The sequence below is a fragment of the Oncorhynchus nerka genome, linkage group LG19 (assembly GCF_034236695.1).
Source record: "Oncorhynchus nerka isolate Pitt River linkage group LG19, Oner_Uvic_2.0, whole genome shotgun sequence".
NCBI lineage: Eukaryota > Metazoa > Chordata > Actinopteri > Salmoniformes > Salmonidae > Oncorhynchus > Oncorhynchus nerka.
Genome location: NC_088414.1, coordinates 14,811,322 through 14,838,459, shown reverse-complemented (window position 1 = coordinate 14,838,459; position 27,138 = coordinate 14,811,322). Strand labels below are relative to the sequence as shown.

At 41.8% G+C, this 27,138-nt stretch overlaps 2 protein-coding genes across 3 annotated transcripts; both read right to left on the bottom strand.

Moving 5' to 3' along the window:
- Window positions 1-1,818: 1,818 nt before the first annotated feature.
- LOC115147000 (small ribosomal subunit protein uS2m-like) lies at window positions 1,819-9,069 on the bottom strand. Its single transcript, XM_029688989.2, has 4 exons — window positions 8,985-9,069; window positions 3,443-3,556; window positions 3,173-3,302; window positions 1,819-2,936 (listed from the first exon to the last, which is right to left on the bottom strand). Exons 1-4 carry the CDS (start codon window positions 9,007-9,009, stop codon window positions 2,387-2,389), a joined length of 819 nt encoding a protein of 272 aa, XP_029544849.2. The 5' UTR covers window positions 9,010-9,069; the 3' UTR covers window positions 1,819-2,386.
- A 5,046-nt stretch (window positions 9,070-14,115) lies between these two features.
- On the bottom strand, window positions 14,116-26,093 carry ppp1r26 (protein phosphatase 1, regulatory subunit 26). 2 transcript variants are annotated; one of them, XM_029620269.2, is made up of 5 exons: window positions 25,929-26,093; window positions 19,329-23,059; window positions 15,085-15,205; window positions 14,799-14,851; window positions 14,120-14,539 (listed from the first exon to the last, which is right to left on the bottom strand). In XM_029620269.2, the coding sequence occupies exons 2-5, from the start codon at window positions 23,027-23,029 to the stop codon at window positions 14,515-14,517; spliced, it is 3,900 nt and encodes a 1,299-aa protein (XP_029476129.2). In that variant the 5' UTR covers window positions 23,030-23,059; window positions 25,929-26,093; the 3' UTR covers window positions 14,120-14,514. The 2 variants fall into 2 exon arrangements, with proteins under 2 accessions (XP_029476128.2, XP_029476129.2); XM_029620268.2 differs by having other exon boundaries at window positions 14,116-14,851.
- Window positions 26,094-27,138: the final 1,045 nt, after the last annotated feature.

Below are 27,138 nucleotides of genomic sequence, written 5' to 3'. Positions count from 1 at the left end.
CGGAATCTTTGAAGGACAATTTAAGGCAAGCAAATATGCATTCGAGTGGTTTCATTCAATCGCATACAGGTCGACTAGCTAGGTTTCCGTCCAATTGGCGGCAGATTTAAGTGAATACTGCAGAATAACCTAAAAGTAAATATGGGCCTTTTCCACACCAGTGAGGTTTCAACCAAATGTACTTTTTTTTGCGGATCAAAATCAGTGTGCTAAAAAAAAGCTTATAGTTCAAATGTTTCCATCGCATTTTCAACTCTACCGATAGTTTTTTCCACTAAAACTGTTGCATTAATTCAATAGCAAATATGCCTACTCTGGCCTTGGCATGTGCACTCTAGCCCAAGGTTTCCCATAGTCGGTCCTGGGCCCCAGGTGAATGTTTGGTGTTTTTCCCTAGCACTACACAGCTGATTCAATTTACCAACGCATCAATCTTTGATTGTTTGAATCCGCTTTGCAGTGCTTGGGCAAAAAAACAAAACGTGCACACAGGGGATTGGAGCTCCAGGACCGATTTTGGGAAACCCTGCTCTAACCAACAGCTCACAGTGCTGGTAGGCTGTTGACGCCGTGGCCCCAATGTATTTATTTTTTAGGAACTGTCTGGGTCTCAACCTACTGTTGAGAGTCAGCATAATAGAATACACAAGGTGCAATTTCGAAATTTGGTTGCGCATCAGCAGCCGCTAAATGTATTTAGATTGGTAAATTAGTCTAGAGGCCAGCTATCTAAACTTGTAGTAAGCATGGTCGAATTACCGACCAGGGTGTGGCCCATTGATCGCAAACAGTTTTTAATTGTAGAATTGTAGGAAATTACCGGTAAAACTGCAATTATTTCTATCCTCTCCATGGCGAAATGAGTAGAATTGCTTTCAAATGGCAACATTTTTTCTACGTCCCATGGCAAAATTGTAGGAATTATTTTCTCTTCGCTTGCACGAAGGGGGCTATAAAATGTTTTGCTCACAGAGGGGAGGGCAGGGATGGGGTACGCAGAGCCACTGCAGCCCCCATGGTGAGTTCAGTTTTTTTGTGGCCCCCACCCCCACTAAAGTTTCCCATTCCCGATCTACATGAGATTATTATGGATAAATGAGAATATTTGTGTTTGTCAAACGGCAGTCAAGCATCAATCATCATGTCACCAGAATAAGACCCACAATATTTATTGGAAAGGAGCATCAAGATCACAGTGCACCTTCACCATCCTGTGAAGTTCATCATAATTTACTATATTTAATCTGTAGCCTAATAAACTTCATGACTCTCGCTAGTCGTAGTGGGAGAAACACACACCATATTAACACCACTCCAAATTTACTACGATAGGATGGTTATTATATCAATATTTGCGCATAAAGGTGTTTCCACTGCCATTTCACACATAATTAACTTTACAGACACAAAAAGATCCCACCATGTTGAACAAACAAATGATCTGTCCTCATAAAATTCAACTTAAATTTCCTGTTTCCAAAACAGCGGTCCTGATTTTTTAAAATACAATATGACTTTACTCACATAAAAACTGTGGATGGAAACATGGTTTAAGTTGATCAAAACTAGAAGCTACGATGAAGACATCTGATATGTTGATTGCTATACAGTGGGTGCAATAACCCTTCCACTGGAGTCACCATGATCACTCTGCTTGGTGTAAGTCTCATGTTTTCATATGTAATAAACATGCATGAATTTAGTCATTGCCAAAATAATAGTTTTTTTTTTGCACTTGTTGGACATGACTTGTACACTAAGATTTTAGCCCAGTATTAAAATTCACTAGAAAAATGCATACAAAAGAGACCAAACAAATTTAGTGAAAATAAAGTTTACTTGATAAATAGAATGAGTGTAGTGCAATCATGTCATTTGATACAGAAATGCTATTTTTTCATTGAATTTGACCAGACAATGAAAAATAAGCTGAGATTTAGCATTAATATGGAAACATGCTGATCAAACCTGGATCAGTTGATGGAACAAACATTGGAATTACACATTTTGTACACCAGTTTCTCCAGATACATCTAGAAAAAGAGCAACAATTCTGTACAAATTCACCAAATCTGTTGCTGAAACATGATGCTTCATAGAGTATTCAGAATATTTGAGCAGTAATGTCCTTGATTCATTTTCATTATTTGAACATGGACCCTCTATCTTCTCTTCTTTGTCATAAATCCATAATCTGATATCCATATGTTGGGGCAAACTAAGATGTGGAACACTTGCCTCCAGATACTACTCTCTTAGCCAAAAGTTAAAGATTTCACCTATCCTGTTACTTTAGATCAGGTATTACTTCAAGGAAGGGAGTAAAGAAGAATGCATTTTCAAATAACTCAAACAGGGGCCCTTCATTCCCCCTTGTTGCCGCTCACTAGGAGCCTGGTGTGAGGCCCACTGCTGATCGACCCTGCAGCAGCTCCATCTGTCTCCTCTTGTCCTTGGCTCGGTTGATGGTCATCTTGAACAGGCGGCAGTACAACTCCATAGCGGCTGGTGTGTCGTCATTCCCAGGCACCGGGTAAGTCACCAGGCTGGGGTTGCAGTTAGAGTCCACCAGCCCCACTGTGGGTATATTCATTTTGGCCGCGTCGCGGACCCCCACGTGCTGCTGGAAGACGTTGTTGAGCGTTGAGAAGAAGACGATGAGGTCAGGCAGCCGAACCCCCGGGCCATACTGGATGGGTGCATTGGTGAGCAGGCCGCCCTGCCAGTAGCGTGTGTGGGCATATTCTCCGCAGTCTTGCGCCGTGCTCTCCACCAGGTGACCAAACTGGCGGCGGCGTGAGACGAAGAGGATGACGCCGCCACGGTAGGCGATGTGGGCAGTAAAGTTTAGGGCGCTCTGGAGGTGCTCCACTGTCTGGTCTAGGTCGATGATGTCTTGGTCCAGACGACTGCTGAACAGGTAGGGCTCCATCAGCCTACGAGAGAGGGAGGGAGAAAGAGTGGGAGCAAAGAAGAGAGAGAAACCAGAGATTGTTTGTGTGAGAACGTCAGTATGTTTATACTTACATGTTGTCTCTAATATCTGAAAGCTGACAAACATTTTGTCCAATGGAGATTCTTTATTCTACTTCTCTGATCCAAGATGGTAGATCAGTCATAAGTCTAATGTGAAGCACAATGACAAGTTGACAAAAAATCATAGTCAACACACCTGTGTCTGCAGCCTTTCTTGTGGCCGAGGTGAACTCTGGCATTGAATAGATCTTTCAAGGAGAACAGTTCTGACAATCGGAAGAAATCTGGCATTTCAAGGGGAAGGTTCAGGATCTTGTCAGTGACATCTACAAAAAAAAAGAGAGAAGAGATTATCTCCTTGTGATGGTGAAGTAGAGAATTTTTGTGAATGAGTGTGAAACTTAATAGCCATACCTATAACTACTGTAAGACAGCTAAATGTACATGTTACTTGACAACTGCCTACCTGTGCTTTCAGTTTGCAAGGGGAGTGTTTTGACGGCCGCAGCAGTCGCACAGAGCGGTCCACTACAGGAATATCCGGCTGCAACAAGCCAGGGGTGGTGGAGCTCGCACAAACCTAAGGAACACACCGGCATAAAGTTAGCTAGCAGTCATAAAATTACGACAGTAGCTAAACTACAACATATAAGCGATTACATTGTAACGCTGACCATCCCACTTGATTTGAATGTGTGATGTAGAGGGCTGCATTCCCGATGGACCCGAGATCATTGCGGTGCGCCAGGAGCGGGCAGTCAGACAGATGACTTTGGCATTAAAATATTTATTGTCCCGCAGATTATTTGAAAATGTTTGTCTTGCTGCTTTGCATGCATTATTTTAAGCCTACCTATTGTATTAAAAGCACTTTTTTGTTGTTGCATTATTCACACACTCAGAATTCACTGGTTCAACTTCAGTAGCCTACCTCTCCTCTATAGTTGGGTATGTAAGTTCAAGTGTGCCTAGTATGTCTGGTCTCATTGGAATAGAGTAGGCTGCCTACATGGGTGGAGAATTAAGTGGCAGTTAAATATGAAATTAACTACATATGATTAGACTGTAGTTTACTACAGTGCCTGTAAATAAATATTGATAACGGAAAGTGTAGGGAGCTCAACCGTCAGTCGAGGTGCAGTAAAAAAAAAAAATGTAAAAATTAAAAGACATAACTCATTGATTAGGCTACAATGGTGAGCAAGTGTTTTCATTTTCAATAAGTATTAATTACCCATTTATTCATCTCTGCCTGCCACTCATCCTCCTAAAAAGGTAGGCTACAGTGCATTCAGAAAGTATTCAGAACCCTTGACTTTTTCCACATTGTTACAGCCTTATTCTAAAATTGATTCAATTGTCCCCGCCCCCCTCAATCTACACACAATGCCCCATAATGACAAAGCAAAAACAGGTTCTTAGCAAGTTGCCCTAAATCTTGTGAGATGCTAATTGTTAGCCGCTAAAGCTAATAGCTAGCAAATAAATGTACTGAGTAAGAGCAAACTTAGCTAGCTAATACAGCCTGATAATACCAGTGATGGTGTAGACCTAAATCTGCATGTCGTTTGTGCAACAGTATCTTCTAAATCAAAGGAATATGCAAAGCAAGAATATGTTAGCTACATTAAGTAGCTAAGAGAAAACATGCAATGTAGCCAAAGCTTATAGGGTCCCCTAGGAAACACTTAAGTTCCTACCATGTCACAATAACTTATCCCTGGCATTTTCATTAATTGTCATCTCAAACAACACTGTATTTAAAGTGTTCACTATTATAACAGTAGAATTAGAATAGTCATTCTATTTCCATGATTCCAACAGTTTTGCTCTAATTCGCAAGTCAAATCACAATTGCAACATTCGGTTAAAAAGAAGTCCTCGATTATTTGCCCATATCGTGGAGCGCTACGTGGCAGTGTGGAAATTCTCTCAATTGAGTAGAAATACTTTCAAGTACTACTTACATCTTTTTTTGTATCTGTACTTTACTAATTTTGACAACTTTTACTAAACTACATTCCTAAAGAAAATAATGTACTTTTTACTCCATACATTTTCCCTGACACCTAAGACTACGCGTTACATTTTGAATGCTCAGCAGGACAGGAAATTGGTCCAATTCACACACTTGTCAAGAGAACATCCATGACATCTACTGCCTCTGCTCCAGAGGACTCACTAAACACAAATGCTTTGTTAATAAATTAAGTCTGAGTGTTGGAGTGTGCACCTGGCTAGCCATGAAGAAAAAGAAAAATGGTGCCATCTGGTTTGCTTAATATAAGGAATTTGAAATGATTTATACTTAAGTACATTTACTTTTGACACTTAAGACCAAATACTTTTACTCATGTAGTATTTTACTGGGTGACTTTCACTTGAGTAATTGTCTATTAACATATCTTTACTTTTACTCAAGTATGACAATTGGGTACTTTTTCCACCACTGCAATTGAGTGCAGTAAATGCAGAAATGATAAGTGCTGAAATTTGTTTTGTTTGAATTGAACAGTGTAAAACAATCAGAAAGAAGAAAGACTCACTGAAATCACTTAGAGTGTACATGTTGCCACTCTAGGATCACTCACTACTCAAAGCAAATGTAGAACTTTTATTATTCAAAAACTAAAAATATAATCAAATTTTTTTTTAAATACTGTGATATAATATTTGGGCCATATCACCCAGTCCTACTGAAGAGTGGCTTCCATCTGGCCACTCTACCAGAAAGGCCTGATTGGTAGAGTGCTGCAGTGATGGTTGTCCTTCTGGAAGGCCCTTCTCCCCCGAATGGTCAGTTTAGCGGGGCGGCCAGCTCTAGGAAGCGTCTTGTGGGGGTTCTAAACTTCTTCCATTTAAGAATGATGGAGGCCACTGTGTTCTAGGGGACCTTCAATGCTGCAGAAATATTTTGGTACCCTTCCGCAGATCTGTGCATCGAAACAATTCTGTCTCGGCGCTCTACGGACAATTCCTTCGACCTCATGGCTTGGTTTTTGCTCTGGCATTCACTGTCAACTGTGGAACCTTATATAGACAGGTGTGTGCATTTCCAAATCATGTCCAATCAATTTAATTTACCACAGGTGACTCCAATCAAGTTGTAGAAACATCAAGGATGATCAATGGAAACAGGATGTACCGGAGCTCAATTTCGAGTCTTAATGCAAAGGGTCTGAATACCTATGTATTATGTATCTGTAATTTTGGGGTAAATTGTGTATAGATTGAGGAGAAAAAAAAGAGAATTGTACAATAAGGCTGTAATGTAACAAAATGTGGAAAAGGGGAAGGAGTCTGAATATTTTCCCAAATTTAAATTATATCCTATATGCAAAACGTAGCAAGTGTTGCTGTCATCATTCTTGTTGCTTTAAGTTCAGTAGCCATACGTGAGAGTGTAGGTGCGTGTGTAGTCTCAATTAAATAGAGAAAGATATAGCCTATGCATGGGCGGAGAAACACGGGGCAGTCATCTTTCCAAGGAAATGTACTTCCTAAATACGATTAGGCTATAGTTTACTCCGTCTGAAAATCTTCCCAACTCTGCGCTCTTCAAACTACATCTTGCATATTGGGCTGATATAAACTCAGCAAAAAAATAAACGTTCTCTCACTGTCAACTGCGTTTATTTTCAGCAAACTTAACATCTGTAAATATTTGTATGAACATAACAAGATTCAACAACTGAGACATAAACTGAACAAGTTCCACAGACATGGGACTAACAGAAATGGAATGTGTCCCTGAACAAAGGTAACAGTCTGGTGTGGCCACCAGCTGCATTAAGTACTGCAGTGCATCTCCTCCTCATGGACTACACCAGATTTGCAAATTCTTGCTGTGAGATGTTACTCCACTCTTCCACCAAGGCACCTGCAAGTTCCCGGACATTTCTGGTGGGAATGGCCCTAGCCCTCACCCTCCGATCCAACAGGTCCCAGACGTGCTCAATGGGATTGAGGATCTGGGTTCTTCGCTGGCCATGGCAGAACACTGATTTCCGGTCTTGCAGGAAATCATGCACAGAACGAGCAGTATGGCTGATGGTATTGTCATGCTGGAGGGTCATGTCAGGATGAGTCTGCAGGAAGGGTACCAGATGAGGGAGGAGGATGTCTTCCCTGTAACGCACAGCTTTGAGATTGCCTGCAATGACAACAAGCTCAGTCCGATGATGCTGTGACACGCCGTCCCAGACCATGACGGACCCTCCACCTCCAAATCGACCCTGCTCCAGAGTATAGGCCTCGGTATAACGCTCATTCCTTCGACGATAAACGTGAATCTGACCATCACCCTTGGTGAGACAAAACCATGACTCGTTAGTGAAGAGCACTTTTTGCCAGTCCTGTCTGGTCCAGCGACGGTGGGTTTGTGCCCATAGGCAACGTTGTTGCCGGTGATGTCTGGTGAGGACCTGCCTTACAACAGGCTTACAAGCCCACAGTCCAGCCTCTCTCAGCCTATTGTGGACAGTCTGAGCACTGATGGAGGGATTGTGCATTCCTGGTGTAACTCGGGCAGTTGTTGTTATCATCCTGTACCTGTCCCGCAGGTGTGATGTTCGGATGTACTGATCCTGTGCAGGTGTTGTTACACGTGGTCTGCCACTGCGAGGACGATCAATCCTGTCTCCCTGTAGCTCTGTCTTAGGCGTTTCACAGTACGGACATTGCAATTTATTGCCCTGGCCACATCTGCAGTCCTCATGCCTCCTTGCAGCATGCCTAAGGCACGTTCATGCAGATGAGCAGGGACCCTGGGAATCTTTCTTTTGGTGTTTTCAGAGTCAGTAGAAAGGCTTCTTTAGTCTCCTAGGTTTTCATAACTCTGACCTTAATTGCCTATCGTCTGTAAGCTCTTAGTGTCTTAACGACAGTTCCACAGGAGCATGCTCATTAATTGTTTATGGTTCATTAAACAAGCATGGGAAACAGTGTTTAAACCCTTTACAATGAAGGAGTTATCTGGATTTTTACGAGTTATCTTTGAAAGAAAGGGTCCTGAAAAAGGGACGTTCATTTTTTTGTTGAGTTTATGTGCAGACAGAGCTCCCTGCCATCCAGGACCTCTACATCAGGCGGTGTGAAAAGTACGCCTGGAAAACTGTCAAAGACCCCAAGCCATAGACTATTTTCTCTACTGCAGCATGGCAAGAGGTACCGGTGCATCAAGTCTGACACCAAAATGCTACTGAATAGCTTCATCCCCAAGCAATACAACTGTTAAATAGCTATAAAAAAAGAGCCACACGGACTCTTTACCTTGTATCTTTATTGGCCTTTTATTTCAATATTTGCGCTGTCTCTATGCACACTCACAGGGCCCTACGCACTCACTGTCACTCCAACACTCACTGCAAAATTTGCTCACTCACACATAATTTGCACGTACATTTATACTGACTCTACACACCCACTCACATACAAGCTGCTGCTACTGTTCTTATATCCTGTTGCCTAGTCCCCTTACCCCTATACATGTGTATCTCCATCACTCCAGTATCCCTGCACATGTAAATATGGTATTGGAATTGACTTTTTAAATATTTCCTGTATATTGTATGCTTGCTTACTTACTTGCTTTGTGTATTTCATATTTTCTATTCCTCGTCTTTTTTTCTAGTAATACATTGTTATTGATTATTGGAATGTTGGGTTTTGAGATTGCAATTAAGTCATTTCACCGTACTTGTGCATGTAAAATACTAGTATACTGTAGCCCAGTAATACAGATAGCCTAAAATAATGGGCCACCTGAGAATCTCGGGTAATTTAACCAATTTCTTAAATTATTTTTGCGCATTTGTTACTGCCTATAGGGTGTAAAATTGCTGGGACTGGGTCGGGTTTTGGACAATCCTTGCGGTAGTGGGTGGGAGTCGGACAGAAAGCCAGAGGGTGCGGGGGGAAGCGAGACAAAGAAATCAGGCCCACGCCTATTTTCTTTAGAAGCATAACCAACGTACATAAATGTATTGTATAATGTAAATAAACTGTACCTTTGGTAAAAACTCCGGCTGCCATGCTTGATTCGGCTCTGTACCCTCCCACTGAAGGTCAAATAAAAATGTGACTGAGTACTTGTAGTCCATTGGATGTTTCGTGCGCGCTAGATCAAGCGTCAATAATTTCTATTGGACCACAACTCCCACGAACACTCATTCATTTGAATGTTTATTCAAAGACTTTATTGAAATGTGTTACAAAATCAATGTACAGGTAACTTCCACATTTTTTATTTATTTTTCCTTTACTTAACTAGGCAGGTCAGTTAAGAACAAATTCTTATTTTCAATGACGGCCTAGGAACAGTGGATTAACTGCCTGTTCAGGGGCAGAACGACAGATTTGTACCTTTTTATTTATTTATTTATTTCACCTTTATTTAACCAGGTAGGCAAATTGAGAACAAGTTCTCATTTACAATTGCGACCTGGCCAAGATAAAGCAAAGCAGTTCGACAGATACAACGACACAGAGTTACACATGGAGTAAAACAAACATACAGTCAATAATACAGTATAAACAATGTGAGCAAATGAGGTGAGAAGGGAGGTAAAGGCAAAAAAGGCCATGGTGGCAAAGTAAATACAATATAGCACAATAAAACACTGGAATGGTAGTTTTGCAATGGAAGAATGTGCAAAGTAGAAATAAAAATAATGGGGTGCAAAGGAGCAAAATAAATAAATTAATTAAATACAGTTGGGAAAGAGGTAGTTGTTTGGGCTAAATTATAGGTGGGCTATGTACAGGTGCAGTAATCTGTAAGATGCTCTGACAGTTGGTGCTTAAAGCTAGTGAGGGAGATAAGTGTTTCCAGTTTCAGAGATTTTTGAAGTTCGTTCTAGTCATTGGCAGCAGAGAACTGGAAGGAGAGGCGGCCAAAGAAAGAATTGGTTTTGGGGGTGACTAGAGAGATATACCTGCTGGAGCGTGTGCTACAGGTGGGAGATGCTATGGTGACCAGCGAGCTGAGATAAGGGGGGACTTTACCTAGCAGGGTCTTGTAGATGACATGGAGCCAGTGGGTTTGGCGACGAGTATGAAGCGAGGGCCAGCCAACGAGAGCGTACAGGTCGCAATGGTGGGTAGTATATGGGGCTTTGGTGACAAAACGGATTGCACTGTGATAGACTGCATCCAATTTGTTGAGTAGGGTATTGGAGGCTATTTTGTAAATGACATCGCCAAAGTCGAGGATTGGTAGGATGGTCAGTTTTACAAGGGTATGTTTGGCAGCATGAGTGAAGGATGCCTTGTCAGCTCAGGGATTTGAACTTCCAACGCTCTAACCACTAGGCTACCTTGCAGCCACCACTTTCAAAAATAATGGAAACACCTACATAAAGCATCTTAAATTGCACGAAGGGCCACCATGAGCCGCCAGAACAGCATCAATGCGCATTGGCGTATATTCTACAAGTGTTTTGAACTCCATTTGTGAGATGTGCAGTAGCGGTGCCTGTGTAAAATCACTGGGGAAGTCAAGCTAGTAAAAAAGCCATATTACAAGTTAGTTTGTGATAATTGTGTTGTTTGCATTCCTTCATAAGCCACCGTGAGACAACAAAAAGACAACTGTCACACAGTGGCAGAATTAATTGAATGACACATACCTTTGTTTAATCACATAACCGGAGAGCAATCTGTCAGGTGAAGTCCACAAAACAAATATTGCATGTAAAAACAGTTAGACCTACAGCGTGATCAAACAAGTTCATGTTTTTAACCGCTTCCTAAACAACCATACTGAACAAAAACATAAACGCAACATGTAAAGTGTTGGTTTCATGAGCTGAAATAAAAGATCCCAGAAATGTACCTTTCACACAAAAAGCTTATTTCTCTCAAATTTTGTGCACAAATATGTTTACATCCCTGTTAGTGAGCATTTCCCCTTTGCCAAGATAATCCATCCACCTGACAGGTGTGGGATATCAAAAAGCTGATTAAACAGCATGCTCATTACACAGGTGCACCTTGTGCTGGGGACAATAAAAGGCCACTTGAAAATGTGCAGTTTTGCCACACAACACAATAGCACAGATGTCTCAAGTTTTGCTATTGGCATGCTGACTGCACAAATGTCCACCAGAGCTGTTGCCAGAAAATTGAATGTTAATTTCTCTACCATAAGCCACCTCCAACGTGGTTTACAAAAATGTGGTAATACTTTCAACCGGCCTTACATCCGCAGACCACGTGTAACCACGCCAGCCCAGGACCTCCACATCCAGCTTCTTCACCTGCGGGATGTCTGAGACCATCCACTCGGACAGCTGATGAAACTGATGAGTATTTCTGTCTGTAATAAAGCCCTTTTTTGAAGAAAAACTCATTCTGATTGGCTGGGCCTGGCTTCCCCAGTGGGTGGGGGCCTATGCCCTCCCAGGCCCACCCATGGGTGTGCCCCTGCCCAGTCATGTGAAATCCATAGATTAGGGCCTAATTAATTTATTTCAATTGACTGACAACAAAGTCAGTCAATATGAACTGTAAATATATTTTTTAACTGTAAATAATAATATATTTAAATGTATAAAATCATTGAAATTGTTGCATGTTGCATTTAGATTTTTGTTCAGTATAGAACCACCGAGTTACCAGCAAGTCAGCACAAAGACAACAGGAGCACTGACTCCGCTATTCCAGCATCATTTCATCATCATCAAATCAACTGGGCTATATATCATTAGTTTAATAACGTGAAAACAAACTTAAAGATACCAAAAACGATTTAGTCCAATCATTGTTGCTAAATATCATGTGGCTGTTCATGGTAATGATTTGTTTCGTGCTCAAGTAATAAAAAACAAAAACAAGTTGACTTTTATTTAATTTTTTATTTCACCTTTATTTAACCAGGTAGGCTAGTTGAGAACAAGTTCTCATTTACAACTGCAACCTGGCCAAGATAAAGCACAGCAGTTCGACACATACAACAACACAGAGTTACATGGAATAAACAAACATGCAGTAGAAATACAGTAGAAAAAATAAAAATATACAGTGAGTGCAAATGAGGTAAGATAAGGGAGGTATAAGGCAATAAATAGGCCATGGTGGCGAAGTAATTACAATATAGCAATTAGACACTGGAATGGTAGATGTGCAGAAGATGAATGTGCAAGTAGAGCTACTGGGGTGCAAAGGAGCAAGATACATAAATAAATACAGTATGGGGATGAGGTAGTTGGATGGGCTGTCTACAGATGGGCTATGTACAGGTGCAGTGATCTCTGAGCTGTTCTGACAGCTGGTGCTTAAAGCTAGTGGGGGAGATATGGGTCTCCAGCTTCAGTGATTTTTGCAGTTCGTTCCAGTCATTGGCAGCAGAGAACTGGAAGGAAAGGCGGCCAAATGAGGAATTGGCTTTGGGGGTGACCAGTGAGATATACCTGCTGGAGCACGTGCTACGGGTGGGTGCTGCTATGGTGACCAGTGTGATGAGATAAGGCGGGGCTTTACCTAGCAGAGATTTGTAGATGACCTGGAGCCTGTGGGTTTGGCGACGAGTATGAAGCGATGGCCAGCTAACGATAGCGTACAGGTCGCAGTGGTGGGTGATATATGGGGCTTTGGTGACAAAACGGATGGCACTGTGATAGACTGCATCCAATTTGTTGAGTAGAGTGTTGGAGGCTATTTTATAGATGACATCGCAGAGGTCAAGGATCAGTAAGATGGTCAAGTTTTACGAGGGTATGTTTGGCAGCACGAGTGAAGGATGCTTTGTTGCGAAATAGGAAGCTGACTCACTCTACTTCTAGACTAGTTGAACGCCAATGCCATCCTCCTCTTTCATGTTGGCAAAACGGTCTATGGCTCTGTCATACAGTACACTTTTAGTTTTTGTTGTCATAGGCTACGAAGCTAAAATGCTTGCTAGCCTAACTTCTTCGCATGGGCAATAATTAATCAGCTATGTTAACTAGCTAGTTATGTGAGTCTACTAGGCTACATCTATGCTACATATTGAACTTCAATCGTCTCAAGCCAATATTAATCCATGGTTAGATCAGAATCGCCATCATAATCATTTTCCTGTACAGATAATTAAGTCAAAACCTCAAGTCCAAATCCACATCTCCACCGATGGCTTAGAAAAGGGTTGATTTAGCAAGCTAGCTACTGCAGGACATCAACACAAGCAGACCAGAAACAGACACGTTGTTGACGGATGTGATTTGATTGTTGTGAAGCCAAATCCATACTGGCCTCCCTTGGGGGGGGGGGATGCTGCAGCAGGACAACCCACAGTTGAGCTCAGCTGAAAGCTGATTGGCTAATTATTTTATATAAACTATTTTATCAATCAGAGGCCAAACGCTTGTTCAATCAATGAAATGCTACGGCGGCAACATGTCATACTTTTTTAATCCAGACAGCATCAGATAAATGGGCTACACACACTGAGACAGAGGGGCGCAGTTTCCTTTGCTCTACACTATTATTCTACAATGTAGAAAATATTACAAATAAAGAGTTGTGCCCAAACTTTTGACTGGTACTGTATATATTTTGTTAACTAGTCTAATATTTGGGGAAGCCTGGCTTTCCTTGACATCCATGAATATACACCACTGGGGATGCGACACCATTCATCCACAAGAAATTCCATCCACTTGATATTTTGTTGATGGTGGTGGAAAATGCTGTCTCAGGTGCTGCTCCAGAACCTCCCGTAAGTGTCCAATTGGGTTGAGATCTGGTGACTGACATATATTTGTTTTACTATACTTTGAGGACCAACAATTGATTCCCATTAAAAATAATTTCCCCTAACCTTAACCCCAAACCCTAAGCCTAAAATAACTGTTTTCCTTGTGAGGCCCTGCAAAATGTCCTCACTTGTTAGCATCTTCCTTGGTGTACAATTGTGAGGACTTCTGGCACTCAGCAGTATAATAAAATACACATACTTTAAACCCCCTATGTACCTTTGAGACCCCTCGTTCAAAGTCATTGAGATCTCTTGTTCTAGCCATGGTAGCCAAAATAATGGGTAGCTGGGCATTTTTACACATGACCCTAAGCATGATGATGTATTAATATGCTTAATTAACTCAGGAACCACACCTGTGTCAAAGCACCTGCATTCAATATACTTCGTGTCCCTCATTTACTCAAGTGTTTCCTTTACTTTGGCAGTTACCTGTACATTCCTCTTTCTGGTCAAATTCTAGCCAGATTTTCTGGATCTGTTGATTTCATAACCTTGTTTTTACCAAAAGTGTCAAGAAATTATATTTCAACATTAATATGAACATGATGTAGAAGAAAATTTATTGATATTTAAAACATTCAACAACTCTCAAACGGTTAATATTGAAGATCAATGGCCTAATCAAAATAGCCTACTATGCAAATATGAAACATATATAAATAATACAAATATTGTTGAACAAACCAACAAAGAGCTGAAGTGCAATTTCAACACAACTAACATACTTCCCAATCAAACAATTCAACCAACAATAACAGTTCAACATTTCAATATTTGATAAGAAATCTTGAAGATGTGCTTCACTTCCAAGTTGATTCATTTTTCCTGCAAAGCAGAATCCTTTATCATTACACAAATTTTTTTCTCTCTGCATTGTTGGGAAATGCCCATAAGTAATCATTTCACTGTTAGTCTACCTGTTGTTAACGAAGCAGGTGCCAAATAAAATTTGATTGGACTCAAGGAACTCTAATCATGATTGGACTCTAATCATGTAATTTCCTACTCCTTTATTTATCTCCTTATTGTACTATTGTGTTATCAAGTATGGTAAATATGACAAGATGAGACTGACAAAATGTACCTGGATAGTGGTAGAAATTGGAGCACTCTCTTGACAGGTTTTTTAATCTTGGTCTAATGAAAAAAAGCAACCGAAAGATTCCATTGTCAACAAACCAAGCCAACAAACCCCAATGCATTCCAAACCTATTCCAGATAAATCAGAACACACACTAAAGCCCATTGCACAATGCCCATGCAATACCCAACACATAGACACACCTAGCCAACTCAGTTTCTGTTGGTGTTTGTTTGGCATTGTATGGGCAGTGTGCAACAGGCTTAACTGTTCCTGTATGTCACTGTACCTTTGGCTGCTTTACAGCGACTGCTTTATACATCAATCCTCTCCTCTTGCTCCTCTCCTCTGTGTTCAGTGCTATGTAAGGGCTGAGGTCGACACCAGGGTCAATGGCGCTGGATAGAGACCTGGGGCAAGGTAGGGGAAGTAGCATCAGTGCATGTTTAAGACTGGCTACATTGCAGCCGGCAACAGCAGACTGACTGACCTACACATCACCCTACATCTTCAATGACTACTCATTATAATTTGGAGATCAGACAATCTGCTCAAGAATAATCGAACACAGCCTAATTTCCATACTCCTTAAAACAGTGACTGCTTATGCACTACACGTTATGAAAAGTATGATCATATCATTCTCAATCTCAACATTAGAGAAATCGAAATAGTCAGGCCGCAGAACAGAATTGCATGCGGTTGCCAGAGGGAAATGATAAGAGATCAAGCAGAGACCTTGGAGTTTCTCAATCATGTCTTCCAATCGGTCTGACTGATAAAAATGTTTCTGGGCCCAAGGTACTGCTGTACTAATCACCGCTGAGTAACTTTGATTTGATACGATAATGAAAGGAGAAGTAGGAGGAGACTGAGGCCTTTAACATTAGCTAAATGAGTCATGTACATGGACAATATAGCAAGGGTTACATACAGTGCCTTCAGAAAGTATTAGCAACCCCTTGACTTTTTCCAAATTTGGTTGTGTTACAGCCCTTATTTAAAATGGTTTACATTGATATTGTCTGTCACTGGCCTACACACAATGCCCCATAATGTCAAAGTGAAATTATGTTTTAATGTCTACACAGTAACTAAAATTAAAAAGCTGAAATGTCTTGGGTCAATAGGTATTCAACCCCTTTGATATCGCAAGCCTAAATAAGTTCAGGAGTAAAAATGTGCTTAACAAGTCACATAATAAGATGCATGAACTCACTCTGTGTGCAATAATAGTGTTTAACATGATTTTTGAGTTACTACCTCATCTCTGTACCCCACACATAAAATGATCTGTAAGGTCCCTCAGTCAAGCAGTGAATTTCAAACACAGATTCAACCACAAACACCAGCAAGCTTTTCCTATGCCTCGCAAAGAAGGGCACCTATTGGTAGCTGGGTAAATAAAGCAGACATTGAATATATCCCTTCGAGCATGGTGAAGTTATTAATTACACTTTGAATGGTATATCAATACACCCAGTCATTACAAAGATACAGGCGTCCTTCTTAACTCAGTTGCCAGAGAGGAAGGAAACTACTCAAGGATTTCACCATGAGGTCAATGGTGACTTTAAAAAAGTTATGGAGTTTAATGGCTGTGATCGGAAAAAACTGAGGACGGATCAACAACATTGTAGTTACTCCACAATACTAACCTAATTGATAGATTGAAAAGAAGGAACCCTGTACCGAATAAAAATATTCCAAAACATGCATCCTGTTTGCAACAAGGCACTAAATTAATACAGAAACAAATATGGCAAAGCAATTAACTTTTTGTCCTTAATATAAAATGTTATGTTTGGGGCAAATCCAATACAACACATTACTGATTACCACTCCATATTTTCAAACATACTGGTGGCTGTATCATGTTATGGGTATGCTTGCAATTGTTAAGGACTGTGATGTTTTTCAGGATACAAAAAAAAACAGAATGGGGCTAAGAACAGGCAAAATCCCAGAGGAAAACCTGCTTGAGTCTGCTTTCCACCAGACACTGGGAGATGAATTCCCCTTTCAGCAGGACAATAATCTAAAACACAAGGCCAAATCTACACTCAAGTTGCTTACCAAGAAGACAGTGTTACTGAGTGACCGTGTTACAGTTTTGATTTTAATCTGCTTAACAATCTATGGCAAGACCTGCAAATGGTTGTCTAGTAATGATCAACCACCAATTTCACTGAGGTTGAAGAATTTTGAAAAGAATGGGCAAATATTGCACAATCCTGGTATGGAAAGCTCTTAGACTTAAGACGTCAGTATGCTTCAGTTCGGGTGGTGCCTAGCCGAACGGAACGAGTCTGCTTGCATACTCCCTTTAAAGACCTTTGCTTGTATAATGAGAAAAAAGTGGCAATAGTATTGTTTGTCGATTTTGAGAAGCGGTAAACAGTACACACTTCCTCAAAATAGTATGTATTAATCTAAGATAACTCAAGAAATCTGTCATTACTTTCAATGTTTTTGCCCAGGAGATTTTAGTTGCGCAATTGTATATCTAAAATGTTTGGTGCAGGACCGTAGACTTCAGCTCCAAACTTTGCCTCCACCCAAAAAATTGTGGGCTTGAACAGCCAAAAAACCCCTCACCAAAACCGTCACAAAATGTTATCATAATATATGCATGAACTCTTCCGAACTGTTTTGGCTGGGAAGCATGCGGATGCCTTTACCCAGGAAGACTCACAGCTGTAATCGCTGCCAAAGGTGCTTCGACAAAGTATTGACTCAGGGGTGTGAATACTGAAGTGATATTTCAATAAATTGGCAAAAATGTCTAAAACCATTATGGGGTATTTTGTGTTTGAATTCAGGCTGTAACACAACATGTGGAATAAGTTACAGGGTATGAATACTTTGAAGGCACTGTAGATATGGCTGTTTAACAGTAATCCACATTCCTTGAGGGGCAAGTGTCCTGAGGAGTAACAGCTGGTAGGTACATCTTGAAGAACTCTTCTGTGATGTATGCATGGTCCTTCTCGGTTGAGCAATAATCAAGTTATGATTCTTATATTGTTGAGGATACATTTTAATTTTAAACTATATAAAAAAAAATACCATATTGTCTTTTGACATTTTCTCATTGGTTCACAATTACATGCGCGCGCACGCACACACTCATATTGACCATATCAATCTTGAATTGTTAAATCAGATAGAGGCACCACTGTTGTTGAAATTCACTCTTTATTATACAGTTGCACTTTAAAGATACAGTCAAAGTATCCTTCCTCTGACAGGGAAAACCAGTGAAAGTTCAATTTTTGCAAAATATTTATGAAAACTGGCGATGCACAGCATGTTCAGCAAGTATTTTTTCCTCCTTTTTTTCCCCATAAACAAAAATAAATAATTCTTTTCACATATGAAAATTCAAGAAAACTACTGGAACATAAAACAAGCAAACAAAGAAAGAAAGAAAAAAAACCCATACCAAATGGCAAGTGGAGACATCCGAAGAGCCCGATGAGTTTGTGTGTGCTGTTGACAGCTTGTGAGCGGGAGATGAACCATTGATATGGGCAATGTGCCTATGATTGTATAGAGGACAATCTCTTCATGATAGGCCACAAATTCAGAAAGTATTTGTATATTTTCAGACACAAAACAGAGCAAACATACAAAAAGCAGGTGTAAAAACAGCATCTGAATGGGTGTTAGTCGCTTTTGCTAATTTAACCGCTGCTGACAGGATCCTTCAGAACAGAAACGTAGCTTATGGTAAGGGCTTGTTATGACAATGATACTTTTTGTTTCCGTGCATTTGTGTCATTAAAATGGGGAAGACTGTTAGAATGCACAGGGAAGATTTTAGTCTATTAAAACATTACAAAGAGGGAAAGGGAACACAGACACACACATGGGAATATTAGGCTAGTTGAATGCAGAGTATGAAGTATTTGCATTATAAAAAAAGAGTCCCTTAAGCCATTCATCCATGGAGCTACAAAACACTTCTACCTCACTGCTCCCTGTTAAAATTGTCTTTATAATTCTGTATTTGACCTAACATTTTATAGTACTAGTGTAGTATTTTAGTGGTTAGGTTTATATATTTGATAGGGTTTGAAAGTTTTTTTTAAAATGTCAAGGGAGACAAAAATAACCAGTTCCTGTATTAAATGACCAGACACACACAGCTGTGCATTGGTGGTATGAGCCTTCATGCACGGGGCTCGTTGTTTCAGGGTGGTGATTGATATTGCTTTTAAGAGCTTGAATGATAAGAACGTAACAGAAAATGGAATCTCACAGAACTGAAAAAAAAGGTAGGTTTGTCTTAAATCCTTGATGACATTGTGTTATAGTATTTTAAATAGATGTATAAAATGTACAAACATATAAAAATAAGCTTTGCACTATGCTCATTTTGTGTATCAACAAACAAACTATCCCTTGGAACCGTCAAATGAAAGAATGCACATGATTTCCACTAGGAAGGAGGGCACACGCAATAGGTAAAAAAAAAAAAGGCTATGTGATGCTACTATGTGAAGTTACAAGGAAAAAGCCTGAACTTACAAAGTAGGAAAGCCCTGCTTCTTCTCTGGGCTCGTCCTCTCGTCTGACTCGCTGACATCGGTCTCATCTACACACTCCTCCTCCTCTCCTTGTCTTTCTATCTGCTCTCCTCCTCTCTCCTCTGGCTTTCTGCCCTCCCTTTCTTTTTCCTTCTCTCCTGCTGGCAAGTCACTTCTCCTTTCCTTCTTTCCCTCAATCACTGTCACCTCCCTGCTCCTGACTTGTACATGATTGGTCTTGTTCTCAGACAGTTCGACTAACGTGGTCTGGTTCTTGGCCACGTGTACCACGCTGCTCTCCGACGGCCCTGGGGTCAGGGTTGGAGGTTGACCCCAGCGGCTGCCCGGCCCTGACCCATGACCCTGGAGGAAGTACCTCCCGGACGGCCCAGTCTCCACAGGTCTCCTGGTTAGGCTTGGGAACGGAGAGCTGAAGACGACGGCTGTCTCTGAGGATGAGGGGCAGTGGAAAGGAACCAGTGGTGATTTGACGATCCTCCCAATCCGTACAACATCAGGACAGGTGGAGACAGGTGTGTCCAATGCAGGTGCAGGCTCAGCTCTCCTATGTTGATAGATACTGGCTGGTACTCCACACTGATACGCATGCGTGGTGGCTGTCTTCTCACCAAAACTAGGTGAGCTGTACTGGAATGGGTTCCGGTTATGGATCTTCTCTTTTGTCTCAGTGGGGGGGAACGCTTGGCTCTTAAGCCACTGCTCTGAGTCAGTCCTGGGCAAGTGGGTGCTGGGGCTTGGAAATGACCTGTGGCTGTGACCCCTTGCCATCTCTGAGCTGGCATACTGGTGGGCATTACCGCTTCCTGAACCCAAACTCCTCTTGTCAGCCCCATCAGCAGGCTCCAGGGCTGTAGGATAGGAGCTGGGGGTGAGGGCTGAAAGGAGGCACGATCCCCTGGCTGGTCCTAGGATGGAGGTGGGGTTTCCTGGGGGTGTGTTGGGAAAGACTCCTCTGTCCGGAACTCTTCTCTGCTCAGAACTGCTCTGACGAGGCGGGTCAGGGAATTGGGTAACATCCATTCTTGGAATATCAGCCAGCTGATTTTCCGTTTTGATGCTTTTCTCTGTGAGAGGGATTGTAGTTTTGCCCTTGCCGTTCCCAATCTCCTTTCCATCTCCCGTGTTCCCTGCGGTAGTAGAAACTTTAGCCTTTTCCGCCAGGAACTTTCTGATCTCCTGTTCAATGCCGTCGTCACTGTCCACTGAACTACTATCTTCCTTTATCTGAAACACCCCTGGGTCATTAACTCCCGACAGGCATTCTACACATTTTGTCCCTTCAGACCGGTCTGTCTCATATGCCTGGTTAAGTGGCTCTTTCTTTTTATTGCTCTGTGGATGCTTTGACACATTCTTACTCACTTTGCACTTCTCTCTGTTGTCGTTGCCACTTCGGGCTGTAGTAGTAGTGACTTTAAGGGTCGTTTTCAAAAGACTGCTGGTCTTGGGCTCAGACTCTGTTCTGAGCTTCTTTAGCGGTGATGCTGTTTTTCTAGACAAATACTCATCATCCTTGAGGCCCTTCCTTGACTTCAACTTCATATCTCTAGTCTTCTTTTTCAACTTCTTCTTTGTCTTGAGCAAATCTTTTATTGCAGTGTCCAGGTCTTCGTCACTGTCCAGTGAGCTACTCTTCTCTCCACTCTGTTCCCTCCTCCTCTCTGAGCCCTTCACTGACTTCAGTGGGGCTTTCTTCAGGGACGACAAGGATGAGCCTGACCCTCTGTCATGCTCAGTTAAGGGTTTTGTAACGGCCTCTTCTTTCATTCCGAGATCAGTCTCTCGTTCCTCCTTGGAACCGTTCCTGCTGCCGCCTTCCTCTTTGCGCTTTCTTCTCTGCGTCAAAGACAGCCTCAGTGTTTTCTTCTGGGCCAGACTCAGTTTGGTGTTTTTCTCTTGTTCAGTCATAGTGTTAGTTCCACCCTGACTTGTAGTACCAACAGCTGAACCAGGCAACAGTTTGTGCATTTGGGCCTTCTGCTCGAGAAACTTCCGGATTTCCTGTTCGATCCCCTCCTCACTGTCAACGGAGCTCTCATCATTACTTTTATTATTATCATCATCATCATCAGGACAGTTTGTGGAGATGAGGGAAGTGGTGGACTCTGTGGAACTGCTGTTGATATTGATAAGGTCCGCTGCATTAGGGTTAAAGGCCTCTGGAATTTTAATGACAGCTTTAGAGATGTCCAGAATGGCCTCAGCACACATCAGCTCAGCTGTGGTGGTAGTGATAGTGTTCACCTTCAGGGTGGCTGGGCCTGGGGTGGTGTGCTGCTCCTGCTCCCTCTCTCGCAGGGGCTCCACATGAGTCAACAGGAGGAGGCCGTTCCCCTGGGGACTGCTAGCTGCTAATCTCGTCTTGATAAGAGAGAATGAGGAACCTGGAGTTTGGGAGGGTAGATAGGATTTTACATCCCTAGTCTCAGGTTTCTTTTTTTTATTTTTAGACAGTTTGTGTTTTTTCATGGCCCCTGCTGGAGAGCTGATGCTCTCTGGACAGTACAGGGAAGCGGCTGCTTTACTGACTTGCTCATGTTTAGGGGGTAGAGATAGAGAGAGTTTGGGGACACTCTTTTTCTCTTTCTGCTTCTCCAGCTGGTAGTGGCGGATCGCCTCCTCAATTCCGTCATCGCTGCTGCTGGAGTCGGACTCCTCTTTGAGGAGAAGAAGGGGCTTGGAGGACTGTCTGCCTCCTCCTTCATGTCTCTCTCTCTTCTTCTCCTGCTGGTAGCGTTGAATAGCCTCCTCTATACCGTCATCACTACTGCTGTCACTGTCAGACAAGTGTTCCTCAACTGCTTTCACCAAGGGACACTTCAGTTTGCCAGAAAGAGGGTTCGAAATAGAGGGGCCTCTCTTCCGTTCGAAAGAGGACAGTTTTTGGACCACCGCTGCTTTGCTTGTTGTGCCCAATTTCTTAAAGGGATTCTCTTTGCAGGTGGGTGTCTTACTTTTTACACGTTTTTTCATGGCTGGGGGTGTGGTGTCCTGCGTTTCTGTTTTGACACTTTTCGGGACCTGGTTGCTGGCAGTTAAAACCTTATTGCTGTCAGATTGTGGTTTGGGAGGTTCTGGAACGGTTGGAGGAGGCTCCCTCCGTGGCATCTTGGGTGGCTGTAGAATATTAGTGGATGGCTCTGGCTCTGCCTTGCGTTTGTGGTCGTCCTTTTCCTTCAGGTACTCCTGTATGGCCTCCTCGATCCCTCTATCCACAGAGTCATCGCTGTCAGAACTCTGGCTCTCCGAATCAACATTTGAGGAAACTTCTGGCACTGCCAGCAAGTTATTAATGTGAGTGGCAGGAAGAGGTCCTCTGAATTTGGGCCCCATCACCACAGGAAGCCCCCTCCGGGCCTTGAAGCCCTGGCCCTGGGAGCTGCGGGCTCCGACATCCTGTCCTGGTTGTCCTGACAGCACCTGGTTCCCCTCCGTCTCATTGCCCATGTCGAGTGAGGAATGGGTGCTCCTTAGGCTCTCTATGATCATCTGGACCTTCTCTGGGATGGGTGTTCCAGTGGTGGACAAGTCGTTGTCAGAGTCATTGAAGCAGATGGGCAGACCGCTAAAGCCTCCGGGCGGACCGCCACACGATGACTTCCATTCTGTGTGAATAGCCGCAACTGGAGGCACGTTCATCAAGTACATTCTAGTGTGGTGCTGGGGTGGGTGGGAGCACATCTGCCTCTGACAATACTCACATTTTTACATCTGAAACAAAGAGAAATGAGAGGGGGTCAAAATACAGCTTTTGTATGCATATCATACAACATTCTTTATATACAGTTGAGGTCAGAAGTTTACATACACCTTAGCCAAATACATTTAAAACACAGTTTCACAATTCCTTACATTTAATCCTAGTAAGAATATCCTGTCTTTAGGTCAGTTAGGATCACCACTTTATTTTAAGCATGTGAAATGTCAGAATAATAGTAGAGAACATGATTTATTTCAGCTTTGTCTTTCATCACAGTCCCAGTGGGTCAGAAGTTTACATACACTCAATTAGTATTTGGTAGCATTGCCTTTACATGGTTTAACTTGGGTCAAACGTTTTGGGTAGCCTTCCACAGCTTCCCACAATAAGTGGGAAGTGGGTGAATATTGGCCCATTCCTTCTGACAGAGCTGGTGTAACTGAGTCAGGATTGTAGGCCTCCTTGCTCACACACGCTTTTTCAGATCTGCCCACAAATGTTCTAAGGGATTGAGGTCAGGACTTTGTGATGGCCACTTCAATATCTTGACTTTGTTTTCCTTAAGCCATTTTGTCACAACTTTGGAAGTATGCTTGGGGTTATTGTCCATTTGGAAGACCCATTTGCGACCAAGCTTTAACTTCCTGACTGATATCTTGAGATGTTGCTTCAATATATCCACATAATTTTCCTGACGCCATCTATTTTGTGAAGTGCACCAGTCCCTCCTGTAGCAAAGCACCACCACAACATTAAGCTGCCACCCCCGTGCTTCACAGCTGGGATGGTGTTCTCCGACTTGCCACCCTCCCCCCTTTTCCTCCAAACATAACGATGGTCATTATGGCCAAACAGTTATATTTTTGTTTCATCAGACCAGAGGACATTTCTCCAAAAAGTATGAACTTCGTCCCGATGTGCAGTTGCAAACCGTAGTCTGGCTTTTTTATGGCGGTTTTGGAGCAGTGGCTTCTTCCTTGCTGAGCGGCCATTCAGGTTATGTCGATATAGGACTCGTTTTACTGTGGATATAGATATTTTCTACCCGTTTCCTCCAGCATCTTCACAAGGTCCTTTGCTGTTCTTCTGGGATTGATTTGCACTTGTCGTACTAAAGTACATTCATCTCAAGGAGACAGAACGAGTCTCCTTCCTGAGCGGTATGATGGCTGTGTGGTCCCATTGTGTTTATACTTGCGTACTATTGTTTGTGCAGATGAACGTGGTACCTTCAGGCGTTTGGAAATTGCTCCCAAGGATGAAAAAAAAAATCCTGAGGTATTGGCGGATTTCTTTTGATATGCCCATGATGTCAAGCAAAGAGGCACAGAGTTTGAAGGTAGGCCTTGACATACATCCACAGGTACACCTCCAATTGACTCAAATTATGTGAATTAGCCTATCAGAAGCTTCTAAAGCCATGACATCATTTTCTGGAATTTCCCAAGCGGTTTAAAGTCACAGTCAACTTAGTGTATGTAATATTCTGACCCATTGGAATTGTGATAGTGAATAATAAATGGAATAATCTGTCTGTAAACAATTTTTGGAAAAATGACTTGTGTCATGCACAAAGTAGATGTCCTAACCGACCAAACTATAATTTGTTAACAAGACATTTGTGGAGTGGTTGAAAAACGAGTTTTAATGACTCTAACCTACGTGTATGTAACCTTCTGACTTAAACTGTATATGGTTCAGATAGTTACTGTAAGCTATAGGCTATCATTGTATTTTGACTATGGACCTATAAAAAGGACTACATCACATTAATGCTGAAATGCTCCTTTATTGAATATCATGATTATTACAATGTTTTTTAGAGCTACAGCAATGCAGTAAGGGCATAGGCCGAAATTGGCACAAAAAAACAACCAAATCTGCCAGAATATGAATTGCTTATAATTTAACTCAACCAATTAGGGTTATTCTACAGAGACTATGGCATACACAAATACACTGTATTAAACTAGCAGCAGGTGGAGGGGCGGTAATGTGTAGCGCGATACTCAAACCCGCCATACTGTATCTCCCACTGTCTGAAGCCTACCAATGAATGATAAACAACGTTGCCGACTTCCAAGGCTGCAGTAAAACCGCCGAAGAAGGGCCGCAAGCTCGAAGACCAAGCCTAGGCTACTGTTTAATTAAATAACACTTCACAAAAACGCCAATATCATGGGATACACGAATAGAACTGGGATATATTAGTCAATGTACAGCCAGTGTATGACGGTAGAAAGTCAAAATAGACGACAATCTGTCCAAATTGTGATGGCCATGATTATCATATATAATTTAACACGACTTCACACTGGATCCAAAAATGATTTATTAAAATTGAACTTTACCTGTGACAACATTAACTTAGTCTGCATAAGGCTATACCTGATAAATAGGACGGTTTTCTTTCCAACAAAATCATTCACGGACGTCGAGGGCATTCTCTCCGTACCTCAATACATCGGTTGTCGCAACGCCACCCCCGGCAGTCCCCGTATCCCTCTAGCGGCCCAGGCTGCACTTATGGACGGTGTGTATCACTAGGAGACACCGCAGACCAACCAATGTTCCTTCGCTACCCGGCCACTGATCTTCCAAACCTTCACTTTACGTTGTCGTCTTCTCAACGGACACGGGTTACTCGACAATATGTTTTCTCACTGACAACGATATGCATTTAAAAATGTATAAAACAGGCGGGATTGGGAAATCTCATTGAACCTATTCGTTGTCTTGAGAAATAAGATACTTGCGGGCCTCTTCTGAACAACCGGCATTTGTCTGCGAAGAAAACCTTTGTATTGTGCTCCTCAACAACCTCTGTAGTCACACGGAACTGTCGTTGTCGGCTCAAGATATATCAGGACATCAACTTACCTGGTTATGGTTGAATCGCTCGTACGCGTTAAATGTCCACCAGTTTCGCTAGTTTTCCTAGTAGCTATTAGCTAATTCTATTGATTTCAGCAGTATTCACACACAGAACTGACACAAGCAAACAGTGAACGGTCTCTAGCACCCCTTCCTCTCCACCTCGGTCAGCTTTTTATTTTAAAGGAACAGTAAAGGAACATAGCCTAACTCTCAAAGTTGACCAATGACCGTAAGGACTATGTTAGCTTATGTAACAGCGCCTCCTGATATTACACTACAAACCATTTTTTATTCAGATTTAATTGATATGGACAGATATATGAGACATTAAACAGGGAGGCCTAATTTAATTATAGTATGAGTTTACAAATTATATCCACAGAGGGGTTGGCTGTTTAGCATGCACAATTTATGGTGTAAAACGTATGGCGTTGGCTTGGGTTGTTGACAACGTGTATGCTATATTTTGCCTCCCAATGTTTATTGAAAACATAAATAAATTGGCACGTTGAGCACTTGTTGACTCTCAAATACATCGTTAAAGTTGTTGGTTAGCTAGCTAAAAAATGTTTTGCCATATTAGAATAGACTTGACATCAGTCAAAACACCTCAAAACAAGACATGGTAGATATTAATAACAAGATAAAACGGTCTGAAACGAGCCACCCACGATTCCCCACATTGCAGATTTTTGTAATTGTTGCTACCTGCTGCTATCATGCAGAATCACAACAACAACACGCTGACTTCTGCCCCATGGAAGAGTGCACGATGTACTTACATTTTAAGAAATATTGTGGCTAATTATATTTTGTAATAATTACACCTTCTTCAATGTGAAAAGCACATCACAACACCTCAAGTTAAAACGTAAAATAATCATAATAGTATGATAAATTGATTCCACTTTTATTCCAACAAAGCTGCAGGGTCAAACATTATACAAGTATACATTCAGTGCAATTCAAAGTAGTAATAGTAGCCTAATAGAAAGTAATGGTTAATCCTTGATGTTTATAATTCATTAAAAAATGGAAATATGTCATGTCTATTATGTTCCATGCATTTACTGTAGGTTGTTGAAGGTACAGTGGGTAGATGAATACTACATTACTCATCTCATATGTATATACTGTACTCTATACCATCTACTGCATCTTGCAATCTTGATGTAATGTATCACTAGCCACTTTAAACAATGCCACTTTATAT